Below are 15,470 nucleotides of genomic sequence, written 5' to 3' on the forward strand. Positions count from 1 at the left end.
TCACTGAAAGGAATTTGTTCTTTTAAACGAATCGTTCACTCACGAGCCAACAATCATGTAACTGTGTCCCCCCGCTGCATGCAAAGGTATTTTGATATTATTATTCTCCTGCACACTGTGCATTTGCCGTTTGTGACTTTGAGTGTTGAGCGAGTCAACATCGTGTAAGTTGAATTTAATTGAGCTTCTGTGCTTGCAAATACTTTTGCCATCTCTTGAATCTAATATCGACGACATTAGCGCAAAGCTAAAGCGGTGCCAGCCAGTCGAGTTATTTATCAATTAACACCCGACTGACTATGTATTTGGAAGTCGTGCAGGAGCCAAAACTGATTAAAAATACTTGTTCTTCCTTTATAGTCACTTTTAAGGTGACCGCAAAAAAAAAAGGCATGATTTTTCAAAAATAAACATGAATTGAATCACCAATGAGCGCAAGCCTTAGTGCAGTGTCTGTTCAAAGCGAGCGTTCAAGTCGGTGCATCCTGCAAGTAAAAATACACACATTAATTTATAGCATTAAGGCTAAATTAATTTTAGAAATTATAGGACTAATACAATGAGATCCTGAAATGGAATGCATACATTTGCTGTTTCACGGCATGGTTTTTTTCTCACGCTCCAAAAGTAAGAAATACAAACTGTATTGACAAAGTTGGTTGATTGTATTTTTCTTTTTATTCAACAGACTTGGATAAAAAAATATGTCGAGCAAGAGCACCACTTTCAAGCACCTTCAACCATTGTCAAAATATGGAAAGGCAGTATTCGCTGAGAGATGTCCTAACACATTTCCCGAGCATTTTAAATTCCAGCCTCTCAATATTGCCTCTCCACAGCAAAGAGTGGACGATTCTTCTCAGGATAGCTGGCGTCTCTCTAAAGATGATGATCCCAATGGAACAGATGATGGATATTCATCCATGTGCCTTACTCCATCGCTCCAGTCCCCACCAGCCTCGAGTTCCGTTCTAAATTTCAACGTGGAGGCGTCGAATAGCGGTTCCCCCGTTCTAGAATCATCTGCGGATCATGACAAAGAAGAGGTTGCAAGACCCGGTACCAGTAAAGTCTCTAGAGATTGGGAGCAAGAGAAAAGGATGTACGTCCGGTTGGTTCACAAACATATCAGTGAGGCTTCAAATGCGGATCAAGGTAATGACAGATTACCGTGCTGTGTTACTTTTGCGAGATGGAATCATGCTGATGTCTTTTCCGAAGATGCCGTCGGTGAAATGCAAGGTCTTATGGCTCGAGTGGGTTACGAGTCTTCGGAAAGACCGTGGCAACATCCCTCTGACCTCACATGCAGGTGCTGTCTTTATTTTTGGAATGCGTAAATTGATGGATGACAATTGCATTTGCCTTCAGGATGTACAAGGTACGCTTAAGGAAAGGCGGAAGGAAAATATCCTTGGCTGAATGGCAGAGCAAGAACTCAAGGATGCCTAGGCGATTTGAACATTTGTTGTGATGGTTGCACTTGTTACATGAGCACTTTTGTTTGCAGTGTTTTTCAACTATATGCATGTCGTGTTTAAATGTTTAAATGCTTTAGCAGATATTTCTGTTGTGGAAATTACTATACAGTTCAGTAAACAAGCAACATAGCTTTTGGAGCATCTTAATGTTTGCTGTTTTACATATACTTTAAATAATGTGTGTTTTTGTACTTGCTGTGAGAAATGTTGCACTTAAATTGTGATTTTTTTGCACATTTTATTTACATTTTTAGTTTAAATGCTGAATATGTAATAAAATGCTATTGAAATTATTTTTTTTATTATATTAAAAAACCTTGAATTTTAAAAAGAGTTTACAATGAAGGAACAAGTGTACATAAGCAAACATACTTTATTGAGACTTAATGTAAATCTGTTAAGTTAAAGTCGTACATGAAAACAAAAAGGTACAAAAATAACACTGAAGCGTGAACCCCAAAGATAAACCAATGCACCAATTGAATACGTTCCCTCTAATCCTTTTTTTTTTTTTTTTTTTAATGGTGCTGTTTAAACGTAACGTGGCTTCTGGGGTTTGCAAACTGAAGGACAAAATAATAAACCCAACAAGAATTATAATCCGATAAATATATGTTTTTATCATAAATCATTGTAAATATGAAGACTTCAGTTTTCCACCAACATGTTTGTGTGGTTGATTCTTAGGGTCAATTTAAGCAGCTTTCTAAACGCTACAAGTGTTTATAATGTGGAGAAGAAAAGTACTGTGAGCATAAATAATTTAGACTTTGAATTTCCTGACATAAATGATGTGCTTTTAAACATGGAAACGTGCACAGTGCAAAAATAGATTTTGCATTTGGAGGAAAAAAAAAAATAGGATTGTCATTTGTTTTTCTCATCACACACACACACATTCATACTTTTCCTTAAAGCTCACATTGCCCTTGATGTACACAGGTAGTAAATTGAGTTTTGCCCAAAAATGAGTGTGTATTGGTCTTTTGGTGACTTTGAATGAAACTGAAACATCTCCATCCGTAAAAGTAACAATGGCAGCACGCTTAGACATTGACCTGCTGTCGCAAACTCCTTTCTTAATAAAAACATACAAGCACAATACATACCATGAATGGAGATGCAAGAGTGTTACATCAAAAGACTGCAGGTTGTTCAGAATTGTATATTGCTTTGGCCTGTTGAGTGCAAAGCCTGCTCGTGTCAACTTCTGCTTGAGTAGATGCAGAAGCACCTGAGAGCTGCCAGTCTGAACATCAGGGGGAGCCGACGGACGGGCTGCTCGTCTTTTCCCCCCCTGCCAATCCATCTGGGCGGAGGCTTTTTCCATTAGAACCCCGGCGAGTCTATTTGTGCTGGGAAGTCTGCGTCTTCCTGGTCCCATTTGCCCGGGGACAGGCACTCATCAGCGGTAAAATCCTGAGGGTTTACCCCAATGTCCAGGACCTGGGGGTTAGTGCGAGACTCAGCGAGTCTGGGAGGACACACAAGGAGGAGATTCAAATTGCGTACAACATACGGACAATGCAGCATAGGGATGTGAAGATGAGCTGGAGGCACATTCAAATATGATCCCTACAAAGGGGGAAAAAAAAAAACCTCATGTCCGCAATGAGTTAATGGCTAAAGTGTGATTCCTTAGCAGGCAGATGACAAACAACGTATGATGACTCGGTTTTGTCTCGCTGCACGGGTTCTGAGCAGCGCGAATGGTTGATGGTATGTTGGAATGAATCTAATAACGTGGCGGGCAATGAGGTGAATCCCACTCCATCCAGTAAATGACATTTTTACCTGAGCAGGACTCAAAGCTATCCAGACTGCGGCTGGAAAGGGGGGCAAATATCACAAGTCAGCGGTAACACTGCAAATAGCAAAAACGATCCAATAGTATGTCTAAATAATGTTGAAAATTGTTCACTGGGTTGGATGGAACAGCCAAACCATTTTTTCTTTTGCATAAAATTCAACATTTTTGGCCAATCAGCTGTGTGCACAGTCGAGTACAGATTTTTCATTTCATGCACTTTTACGCCCTCTAGCGGAGAAGGTGGGTAACTACAATTTTCATCAACCCTAATGCTGCAATGGAATGAATAAAACGTTAGTCCAGTGCAATTTTCTCCTACACTCCAACACCAACAACTTTAAAAAAAAAAAAAAACTTTTTAATCGATAATTATGGAATAGCTCTATAATGCTGATGCCCGGAGCATTCTCATTAAACGGAGAGTGGAGATTTATGATGTTGGGGTCTAATTACAGTGTGGAGGGAAATAATAATCATCTGATAACAGAGCACAAAATGCCTCGGGTACTTGTTGGGATGAACTGTAACACATCCCACCTTCACGCTAAAATAGTCAATCAATCACACCTCTACTCAGATTACTTTATGGATGGCATATATACCCGCTGGAGCCATTCCGCCGATCAATCATAAACAACAGCAAGGAAACACGAGACTGTTGGGAAAACGACCATTTCACACTGCTTGATTCGAGTGACGATTCCAATCTTAGCTCCCGAGTAGAATCATTTGAACAAAGGCATCATGGCGGCATAAAGGTGGGGAAAAAAAATGGAATATATAGGAACTCAGAACTAATGAAGACATGTCAACCACTCAAAAGAATATTATTGATCGGAAGTGGGCATTTGACCTTTAGTGCAAATCCAGTTCAAACATAACAAAATGCAGTTATAGATATTACCACTAGGTGGGAGTAGAACAACAACAACCCAAAAAGCTAACTGCAAACCAGGAGTCACAATTTAAAGAGTGGTTTTAAAGTCTTCAGTTTGCTTGTAGAATTGAATGAATTCACAGAATATTTAGAAAGATATATTTATAATAAAATCGAATATTTAATTGCATTGGTGGTAGTTTCACAGCTAAAAAGAAGGAATGAAGTTGCTAAAACCGTCTTCAATTCCCTCCTAACAAACTATGAACAAAACGAACACCTTCAGGGTATGTATTGCTTTCATTGATTTAATAATAAAAAAAAAAAAAAAAGATTGTTTACCTTGAAAAGGCCTCATCCAGACCATCCTCAAGCTCCTAACAGACACAGGGAAGTTCATGTCAAAATCATCTTATGTAGTCATGATGCATTTCTTAATCAAAGCAGGATTTTTCTTCTTTCTGCAAGTACAGAACATTGGCCCAGTGTCTTACCCAGACTGTGTTGTTGTTCTCAGTGGCATGATTATGCACTGTAAAGGAATCCAAATCCATTTGCATTGTTCCTGAGTGGACCAAGGTTACATTGGCACCTTCTGCCAAATCTAGGAGTTTGGTTGTGGCTACCTCTGCAAAACACAACAAGGACAATTTGACATAATTAACAAGTGTATTTCTATTTATTTTTTAATATACAGCTGCATCCTGATGTGCTCATGCAACCGTAGCGTGCGTTCAAAAATCCTGTTGATGCTTCATTCATTAAGATCCACTTGTTCTTACGAAGTGCCTCATTGGGCTTACCATCTGTGCATTATGTAAAAAGCGCTTGGCGGCTGTGTGTCAATAATAATTGTCAAGCCTAATACTTGAGCACTCTTGGAAGCAACGACGTCTCCCGAGAACACTTACGTAAGCCATTGTACCGTTGGTGCAATCTCAAAGTCACAACATACGAGGTGAAGGTGACCTTGCAAAGCATTGACAGAAATCTCCCTTTTTGAAGGTATTATTGATGATTGGATCAGTCATTTGTTAAAGTGGGTGTACGTAAGAAGGGCTGTTATTAAGTTGCCGGGAGCAGATCCTATTTCGTGGCACCGGTCTCACTGACTCGGTGACCTGCTGCGTGCGTGATCAGGCAGAGTGAAGGGGGGGGGGGCATAAATATAACCTTGTAATGGTTCCAATGCTGAGCTGTCCTCAATCTGGGCCAGACAAACAGAGAGGCATGTTCGAATGATCCCGATTGTATTTATGAGAATCGATTCTACAACGACACCGTGTCAGGCATATCAGCGAATGCCTCTTCTGCCCTTAAAGAAAATTCCTATGGGCTTACATTTGCCCCCACTCTTCCCAAATAAAGTGTCAGAACAGATTGCAGCCATCCCATTCTAGCTCGGGGCCATTTGGCTGGAAGGTTGACTACAAAGCCCATTTCGGATGCTCCTGGACTCGCATCAAGCCGACCCCTCCCTTATGGAATGGATCAGAGAAAAGGGGAGCAGTTAATATTTGATGTTAGCAACGTGACAGGAAACCCACACAGGCACGTTGGTGAACGGGTGTGCAGGGCAGGGCGTGAAAAAAAAGAAAACACAGCTAATGATGCCTTGAAAATGGGATGTTAATAACTTCCTCTTCACGAGGCACAAAGAGTAGAATCTTCGGTGTAAACAACGAGGTCAACGTCCAGTGGTTTGTAAACAAACTGCAGCTGTCCAATTGAAAATGAAACATCACCATGTTCACTGTCATCACAATGAAGCCCCAAGCTGTCATGTCAACTCTGGGCACAATGAAAGGCAACATTTGTTCCACATGGCATGATGTTAGGTGACATGACTGACCTCCTCCTCCTCCTTTCAGGCTGGTTGAGCTGTCGGACTGGGCGCCGTTGACTCCTTGGCCGTCTGAACCCGACTTCACTTGCTTCTCCTTTTCTGCGTGTGCAGCAGCACAAAAGGTGGAAAGAGACAGAGTGCAGTTATAGAAAAGGCCAGCGGGCTTCGACACAGGAAAGCTGAAACAATGGGTTGATTGTCCTTGCAAAAAGAAGAAAAAAAAAAAATCTAATGTTCCACCAGTCACACATACAATAATATTCATTCATCTTCCAAAGCGCTTATGTTTGAACAAATAAGCAGGAGCAATTGGCTGATGAGATTAGCCTAATTAAGTTGACCCGCTTGAATGACCAAGGCAGTGGACTGCAAAAAAATAATCACATCCAGTTCATTCGATAGTGATTGCAGCATTTCAACGGAACAAGCAGGAAGGGCACCGACAGAGCCATCGAGAAGAACAACCAATCGTCATCGTATTTCCCCTTCCCGTTTAATTTGCTCTCCTTCCAAATATGTACACCGTGTAAACAGAGAGCGGCGGTGCTAGTGGAGTAGTTGAGCTTTCAAAGCAAATATGGCCGCCTTAGTGAGAACATGTGCCCACTGCCAGTAGTGCTTGGCTGACTATTCTACCGTGTTTTTAAAACTACCGGGAATGGAATTTTTTGCTAAATATGCAAATTAGGCAGAAGTGGTGACGCTGAAACAAATCTTCCACCTTCATGGTGACATGCAATCAATTAATGACAATAATGTTCTGCTGAGCTATGCGAAAGGAACAAGAAGCCGCGGGCTCCTTACGCAGCAATTCGGATTGTCTTGGATAGCCTGCACATGCACTCGCTTTCTAAAACCCTCATCAGATAAATATTGTGTACCATATGCAATGCCACAATGCAGCTCGATAAGTTCGAGGAAAAGGCAAAGAAAAAACACGAGCGGGCGGCAGGGAGAGACGGAGAGGCGTTTCCCCTCATCGCTGCTCGTGTCGTCGAGGAAACCGTGCATACCTTCTCTGGCAGCCTGCCAGAATTCAAATGCCACTCGGAAAGCCTGTGCCACGGTTAGGGTTACTGCTTGCGCCTGTTGGAGGAAGCGCACACACACACACACACACACACACACACACACACACACACACGCGGGAGGGAAATGAAGAAAGGAAGACAAAACGACAGCTATTACATAATAAACGGACAAATGCACAGAGCTAAACAATCCAAACGGCAAGTCACGAGGCGGTGAGAACTAAATTAGCGAGGGGAAGGAAGAGGGTGAGGGTGTGGAAATCTCCAGGGAAGGAAGGAATGATGACAAGCTATCCTCCCCCTCCATTTGTTTTTTTCTTCCCAATTGTGAAAGAAACAACAAGGTCGGTTGCTATCTGTATTTTTTTTTTCTTTCATCGTACGTCTTAATTGCTTACCACTTTTCTTTTGGTGCAAAGGAAGGCGTGACACTCGAGCGCCTCGTTGTGTTGGCTCTGGACGATGTAGGCAAACACTTTGTCGTGCATCTTATCCGCCGTACAATAGGATATTCTGAAATGGAAGCACAGTTAAAAGGGTGGAGGGAGATTCATTATTCCAGTGTTTGTTTTCCCTCCTGGGCTGTCAGAGGAGCTCAGTGTACATTTGTAAATTGATCCCAAAGTCATCGCGGTGAATCTAAAGAGATGCAAATTTGAAATCAATAAGAGCTAAAAAGAAAAAAAAAAAGTTGGAGGCAAGAATCGCAGTGAGCCAGCATGAGATTTACTGGCATGTGTTTGCAACGAGGGCGCTGGGAAATTGGGTGTCTAAGAGTCCGATCAATTAATTTTATTGATCACCCAACTTCCTGGAGAATATTAAAGCAGTAAAACTCAAGACGGCAAGGTGAATGGATGCACACTGCTTTATGTTTTCACATGCCGTTGAAGAGATTGCTTCATGTACTTCCTCAGCCACGTTTCTCAGGCTGCCTTGATTCTCCTTTTGAGAGTGAAACGTTGGAAAAGGACGGAGCAGATTTAATATAGATCGTGCAAAGCTGTGGCATTAACATCCTGCCACACAGCGAGAAAAATGAAAGGCTTTGCTGTCAATGGCACCGAGGCTGGATTTACAAATAGTCTATTCGTGAAGAGAAATATTTCAATTGTGTCACTTGAACCACGCGGTGACACAGCAGCTTGGTGGATATTAATGGGCACTTTTGACTTTTGACTGATTCTCATTTAAGGGAATAATAATAATTATATATATATATATATATATATATATATATATATATATATATATATATATATATATATAAAATAAATATTGTTAATAATAATAATAATAATAATGACAATACTAATAATCATAATAATAATAAATAATCTTTGTTAAGGGAATATTCCAGACCTAGCTCTCCTCATGCTGACTCATTTAAATGGAACTTGGGATGTCATTTGGGTATGCATGACTGTTTAGCTTGAGGTCAACTAAGGTCATGCAGGCTGAGGCAGGCAAAAGGTTTGAATTGTAAGAATGTCTGCGTCACTCGGGTGTGCCAGACTGTGCGCATGTCAGTCAGTCACACCTGCATGAAAGCTCAGACATGCAGTCGCTGTGTATCGTGCTGACAGAAACGCACACACACACTTGCGCGGCACACCTCTTTCTAACCCACAAAACAATCCCGTGACGGCGGACTTCAGGAATGTGACGAACAAGCTGAAGTCAAGCTAGGACAGTAAGGATTCAATAAGCGGGTTTGCCCAGTTGAGTCATTAACATGACAGAAAACAGAGAACTGACCTGTAAATGGAAATGTTTTCTATGAGCTGGTTGGAGGCACTGTCGTAAAGGATGATCCCGCGAGGGGAGACTTTTAGTGTGACTTTCTGGAGCTTCTTTCCGCTGGCTTTGGCCTGAAGGACAAAACAGAACGTGAGACCCAAAATGCATTTTGCACATTTTTCAGACGACTACAATTGGAGCTGTCAGACCAAACAAAGTAGGCGCCACCATTAGCACTCAAGCACATTAGCCACAAACTCAGAAGAGTGGTTAACATTCCCCGAGACGGCTGGCCAACTAAAATGACTCCAGACTCTTGATAAATTCCTTCAGAGCGGATACAAAAGACTAGTTCTGGCTACCAGATTAAGTTAGGTTCGATTTAAACCCATTTAGATCCTTCAAGGATGTCGCAACAGTGGTAGTTTTGCAGCAATCCTTCTTCCTCTTCCTCATTGTGATTCCACTATTCGCTCAGCACTAACTAAATGATCCCCTGAGCTGCTCAATGTCCATTTTCATATCAGTGTCAGTATTGACAAGTAGCCATCTGGATGAGAATTCCAAAAAATGATATGAAACCGGTTCATGTTGATCTTTTCATGAGGTGTGTGGGTATCTATCTCACCGTGGCCACTATCCTCTTGACAGCAGCCGCAGACAGCTCTTCTCCTTTGGGCTGCTCAACCATCGTGACTCCCAGGTACTTGAGCTGGAACACCATGCCCTCCAAAAGGGTCTCCCTCGTGTCGGTCCAGTTCTCCGGAAGCTCTGCAAATGGAGAATAAGACAAGGCAATGTCAATTCAGCCATTTACCTTGGAAAGAGTTATTCACATTTCTTAATGGGCGGGTGAAAATCCAAACAAATGGATCAGATCATTTGATCGTCAAAGTCATTTTCGTTCAACCAAGGGGATGTTTAGCACGTGTTGTACAAATGAAAAGGTTCCGAACGTGCGTTGTAACACAGACGTTAACGATAAACATGAATTGATTGAATCAGTTGAGCTCGAACGATAATTGGCTATACATCAATGAACTACTTCATTTAAAAGGCTGATTGTGTAAAATGAGTTGGATTAAATACGCTACGCTGGCTCTCTGCCATTTGGGTTTTCACTTCACACAATACGATCATGGTCATATCTTAACGGTGACAATCCATGCAGAAAATTGCTTTCAGATTAATTAATTTAAAAAAAAAAAAAAAGAAGAGGTGACACCCCCATCTCTTTCTCTCTCTCTTTATAGAATCATCCAATTCCACTCCTTAAACATCTTCAATGGATCAATGTGGTTGCAAAGTTTTGACAGATAAAAAAAAAACGATCATTCCTTAGCAGCTAGTAGACCATAGCGCACTCATCACGATTATTATTTGCAGCGAGATATAATTATAAAAAAATATTTGGGCTAATACAGTTGAGTGAGCGATTTATTTTATTCTCAAATCGTTCAAAATTAAACCATAAGGTGTCCTGCAGAATAGAACAACCATTAACCAAAATATTGAATAATATCAGAACATAACAAGTCCTATTTTGGCCGCAAAAATCATATCTGCGGTATTGTAGATAAAGCTGTTCAGTTTTACATATCCGAGTTTATATTTAAAAGAAAAAAAATCCCAATTTCCAAGAGCTGCATTTCACTTTGACAATAGAGTCTGGGGACTCCACTGATCCCCCCGCATGAAGGAATAGATCAAACCTATTGACACAGTAGGAGTCCAGCAAACATGAAAGAAATGTTGACGACAACAAGATCCCATCTCGGAGGAGGTATCTTAAAGCGTGATCAAACAGCTTTTTATAAAGCATGACATCCTGGATTCTAATTTTAGATGCGTGCTGCTTCACGCGGAACGATAATAATCCATATTGGTCACATTTGCATTCATGCAAACTTGGAAGGCTTATTGGTTGGGGCAGTGCTCGGCCGGTCAGTGAGCATTGCTCGCCTGCGGGAAATAAGCGAACAAACACGTGATGGGGGGTCATGTTTGCTCAGTGGTCAGTAGGGATTGTGTTTAGGGACTAGACTTGGAAAGACACCAAGCTTTGCTCTAGCAATCATGTTTGGAGACCGGTTAAGATGGCCGGGTGGTCTTGTACTGGCTCGGGCTCTTTGCGGCTCTGCCAAAGGCTTGATCCTCTTTTACCAGCGGCTCCACGCACAATCAAAAGGCCTGATACAGAGCAAAAGAAATTGTCATCTGCAGTAGGACGGAAATACAATTCTCACGCTTATTATGCTATATTGAAAAAAATTGTTGTGAAATTCAACTTCCTTTTGAACCATTACACAATTGCAACACTGAACGTCATCCTTCCTGAATTTTGTCAGCCAATGACTCACCAGCTCAGTGGCCTTGTGTTAGAGTGTCCGCCCTGAGATTGGGAGGTCGTGGTTTCAAGCCCCGGCCGGGTCATTCCGGAGACTCTAAAACTGGTACTCATTTCTTCCCTGCTTGGCACTCAGTGGAAGGGGTTGAAATGGGGCCACCAAATGATTCCCAAGCGCGGCACTGCAACATTGTTTCTTTTTTTTTTTTTATACTTTTGATTTCATTTCGCCAGATAAGAATGAATTGCCTTTTTTTTCCGTTACGAAAGTTAAAGTAACCACGTAGAGGAAAAAATATCTTTCGTATTAGGGGTGAAATGAGCCCTCGAGTTTGGAATTTTAATACCTTGATGAGGGGGGAGAAAAATTAAGAGAACAAGGTCGTTTTGGTGTGGAGAGGGGCGCTTCAAGTAAATGAAGTACTCAGACATAAATGAAGAAAATAAAATGTAGAAAAAAAAACACTTTTCATTTGATCAGTATAAATCATGGAACATTTCTGGTCGTCTAACTACTTATTGAATCCGTGGAGCTTTGAAGCGGCTTACGGCAGCAACGGGTCGCAGCCAAACTGGCGAGCCAATTGCTCAGCAGGTAAGCCATCCCACGTGACGCTATTGAGAACATCGACTCAACATTGCAAGCCTGAATAAAAAGATGAGAAGAGATGTGAGCTACAATTTATTGATGACATTTTGAATCCAGGCAAGCTAGGGTGCACCTAAATAGGAGTGATCAGAACTTCAGCAATAGGTCATGAAAGTGAAAATGCATGATTTGGGATGGACCAGGGACAATATTTCTCTCTTTTCATTTGAGCAAACTGTGCTGAGATGGCATCATCCCATCTTTGCAACAAAGCAAAAGATATCCCAGCATTATTCCATTCCAATTAGGACAAGTGATTAATTTAGAAACCTCCGACTCACACAAAGAAACACACCCGGAGGCATAAACAGAAAAGTTTTTAATTGTGCCACAAAGAGTCCCGCATTGCTGGCCATTATTCATTCATTTGCAAATAAGCCAATCGAAGTGGAGGTCAGAAACGATTAGTATGTAATTATTATTAGTTAAGGTTTTTTTTTAGTGTTTAGTCTGTCACGGAGAATGGTAACTGAGATTTGAAAATAAGTGAGGACTCAAAAGGACCCGTAGTTGTGAAGCTTAGCAAAGCCAGCCAATATCAGTTAAGCCATGGAAGACCCCCACTTGCATTTAAAGCATCACAGCAATAAACGGAACCACTTTAATGGCTGCACTTGTGTTTAACTTGGCACAGTGAAGCTGAACAAATAAAGGGGTGATCGATGGATTTGTTTAAAGTCTGCCGGGTTGTTTTTTTTTTTTTTATTCGCCAACCAGCATATTGTTGAGAAAAAGAGGGCTAAAAACCACACTGACCATATGGCTGGAAACATGGCCGAAGGAGCTTTCATTAATTATTTCTAACTATGGCAAACGTGCTTGCTGGTCGGTCTCTTTCTGATCCATGCCTTCGTTTTCATTCAAATGCCAACAAGTCGATAATTGCAGTTAAAATCATGGTGTGGGGGGGGATTAAACTGATCTAGTTGCTTTGGTTGTCTTCCAGATCTTCTGGGAATACACAAGCATTTGCAAAGCAGATTTGTACACCATATGTGGTGCTCTAACATGGATGCGGATGCCAGTTATGCCAACTTGTGAGGATCCATCACTCATTGAAACAAAGCATTGATTGCACTGTGTTGCACGTGTGACAGACAGCTCCATGCCAGCATCGCCCCCACACCATGAGGAGGTCATGATGGGGACACATCCCTGTCACTGGTACATTGTCATCCTGCAAAACATCATGCATGCTGACCCGAGAACGTGCTCATCTCAAAAGTGGTTGATTAAAGCCAAGAATTACAGTTAGGGCTGTTAGGACTGAATAAGACTTCACCCAGACTCATTTTTGTTTTGCATAGTGCATCGCCTAGCAACAGTGGGTTGCTAGGAATGGATTGTAGAGCTTTGCCAGAAAATACGACCACTAATTCAAGCCTGTACACCTCTGTTGTAAATCTCAGACGTGACGTGGCACACAACACCAGGTTTTTTTTTTCACACAAAATCCACCGGGCGATTTTACATCTTCACGTTTGGACAAAGATTAGACGATACTTGACGAGTGAGACATTAGGATGGTCAGTGTCATTTTACACGCGCGAGTGTCCATTATGGAGATGCGGAGCGCTGCTGTCAAAGAGTCCAAGTCAAGTTCAGAGCGTTGAATGTACACGCTTCCGACTTTAATTGGCAAGTTTTATTCTACACCGCCCTTATTTCTACGGAGCGACCGCCACATTGACTTTTAAGTTGCCCCAACAAGTGTGGCTGGCGAAGGGTGACATTTAAGGCACGCGCCGGTAGATCTGCTGCTAGCTTAGTGTAGCCAAATTAGCACAAGCTGGCCCCCTTTTTTTCCTGCAGAGGATCAAATACATCGTACTCACTTTTATGCCGGCCGCCGCCTCCCCATGACTGTTTGGCGATGCTGGGGCTTCGTATTATCGCCCTTCCGGCGGATTTCAAAGCGTCCATGTTGCGGTGTAAAAGTGGGGCAAACCCCCGTCAAGCCGTGCACTGTGTCGAAAGCCCCTGGCTGTTTGCAAACAGCAGCACTCGTGAACTTTTCTCATCTGTTTTCCGCACGGTTGTTCGATCGACGGTGGATCAACATGCTCTGCCCCCTTGGGCGGTGTTACATATGCAAATTGACCTGAGAATATGCGTGACGCTCGTTTGTAGAAAAACGTGAGGAGAGCGCTCGGAGTGCTGACGCTCGTGTTCCGGAGGGGCGGTGCTTCCTAAGGAAAGAAACTCACCCGCTAAATAAAAAAAAGACTGCTTCAAACAATTTAACTAACTATATATTCTTTCCATACGTAATGATAGGATGATTTTTATAATTACATATTATCTTTGGCACAACGGCACAATGGGGGTTATTCTTATAACATGGAAGCCTGGTTCATTAAAACCCCGCCTCCGCTGTCATCACAATCGGGGATAAACTTGAGGTGCATTCAACTGCCGCTCACAAAGTAGGACATCTCAAAATTACATAGAAAAAGATCATTTAATGCACCAAACCGCAATGACTTGTACTTGAGCAAAAAGCACATTGCAGAAGGTATTGGACATTTTTGAGAATTTATCTGATGCACCAAAATCAGCACAGCTGGGTGGTTTTTGTTTGTTTAGTTTTTTAGACTATTTATAGACTATTATTAAATTATTTGGCGCACCTTCTTTATAATGTTGGCACTTGTTTTATTCTTGCACTCATACGCGCTGCTGCGACAATTGAATTTGTGGGATGAATAAAGTTCTATCAATCAATCATGATGAGGAATTGGATTGATCAAGGAAGACTGTGATTTCTAGCAAGAATCTCTTTAAATGGAGCAACTTTAGAAGATCAACGAATAAAGGAGGAATATTACAGGAGCATGTTTGGACTAAGGGAGAGCCACATGGACTTCATCTTTAAGTAAATGTTAGACACAATGAAATGTTTTTAACAGGAACTCAAATAAAATTGGACTGTAACTCTAATAATCCAAAACAAAAATTTTATTTTGATCTATGTATACATATTGCGTTTAAAGTATTTGGGCATTGAAAGTGGCTAAAAAAGAACAGAAACCTAGTGAAGTATTTGCACTTAGTAACTCCCCACCACTGACATCAGAGAAGGAATCACTGTGGAGGGTGGGAAAAAAAAAATCCAGCAAGACAGGATTTCTGAGAGGCTGACAAGCTCAGAGACAAAAGAGACACGCGCTAATAGTCCCCAGGGATGTATAGCCAGCCTAGTATTGCATAACATCTCCTAATCTATTCTCAAATTCTGGTGACAGTGACTAGCAGTGAAACACAACAATGGCTCTTTTCACCACTAACAATAGCAAAGAGGGAATTGTTAAATGATGGTAAGTGCTCAGCTTTTGAAAGTGTAGCATTAACAACAAAGACAATAGAAATGAAAGTGCCTAAGATGATGGATGATGATGAAGCTGCTTAAAGTATAAGAATGAAATACATTTTAGTCATTGATGAATTAGGTTCAGAGTAATCAGATGAAGGAAGACAAAATATGGTGAATTTATGTGTGCAAAATATGAAAATGTGGAGAAAAGGGATTTTTTTTAGGTCAATGGGAATGGGGCCTTTCTACAAGCTTGCCTCGTTGCTTTTGGTCTCGTGGGTTAGGTTTCTGCCACAAAATATTCTACCTTTTGTTTTCACAGTTTGAAAACATGATATATGTGCTTATACATAGCCATTATTAGGGTAGCTTTCAG

General features: G+C 41.5%; 1 protein-coding gene across 4 annotated transcripts; it reads right to left on the bottom strand.

The window, feature by feature from the left end:
• Positions 1-668: 668 nt before the first annotated feature.
• On the bottom strand, positions 669-13,857 carry ldlrap1b (low density lipoprotein receptor adaptor protein 1b). Of its 4 annotated transcripts, none has more exons than XM_061301211.1 (10): positions 13,617-13,857; positions 9,414-9,556; positions 8,804-8,916; positions 7,444-7,558; positions 7,028-7,100; positions 6,020-6,113; positions 4,663-4,798; positions 4,511-4,545; positions 3,276-3,307; positions 1,837-2,955 (listed from the first exon to the last, which is right to left on the bottom strand). In XM_061301211.1, exons 1-10 carry the CDS (start codon positions 13,702-13,704, stop codon positions 2,909-2,911), a joined length of 876 nt encoding a protein of 291 aa, XP_061157195.1. In that variant the 5' UTR covers positions 13,705-13,857; the 3' UTR covers positions 1,837-2,908. The 4 variants fall into 4 exon arrangements, with proteins under 4 accessions (XP_061157196.1, XP_061157195.1, XP_061157194.1 ...); XM_061301210.1 differs by lacking the exon at positions 3,276-3,307 and adding an exon at positions 11,682-11,778 and having other exon boundaries at positions 13,617-13,831; XM_061301212.1 differs by lacking the exons at positions 1,837-2,955; positions 3,276-3,307 and adding an exon at positions 669-1,023 and having other exon boundaries at positions 13,617-13,856.
• Positions 13,858-15,470: the final 1,613 nt, after the last annotated feature.

This window comes from Syngnathus typhle, linkage group LG16 (genome assembly GCF_033458585.1).
Source record: "Syngnathus typhle isolate RoL2023-S1 ecotype Sweden linkage group LG16, RoL_Styp_1.0, whole genome shotgun sequence".
NCBI classification, from domain to species: Eukaryota; Metazoa; Chordata; class Actinopteri; order Syngnathiformes; family Syngnathidae; genus Syngnathus; species Syngnathus typhle.

Excerpts from the sequence above, each read along its gene's own strand:
- ldlrap1b (XM_061301209.1), bottom strand. The coding sequence starts at position 13,704 with ATGGACGCTTTGAAATCCGCCGGAAGGGCGATAATACGAAGCCCCAGC. Across the intron at positions 7,559-8,803 it reads GAAAACATTTCCATTTACAG|AATATCCTATTGTACGGCGG; the intron begins GTCAGTTCTCTG and ends CTTCCATTTCAG. Across the intron at positions 4,546-4,662 it reads AGAACAACAACACAGTCTGG|GAGCTTGAGGATGGTCTGGA; the intron begins GTAAGACACTGG and ends TGTGTCTGTTAG.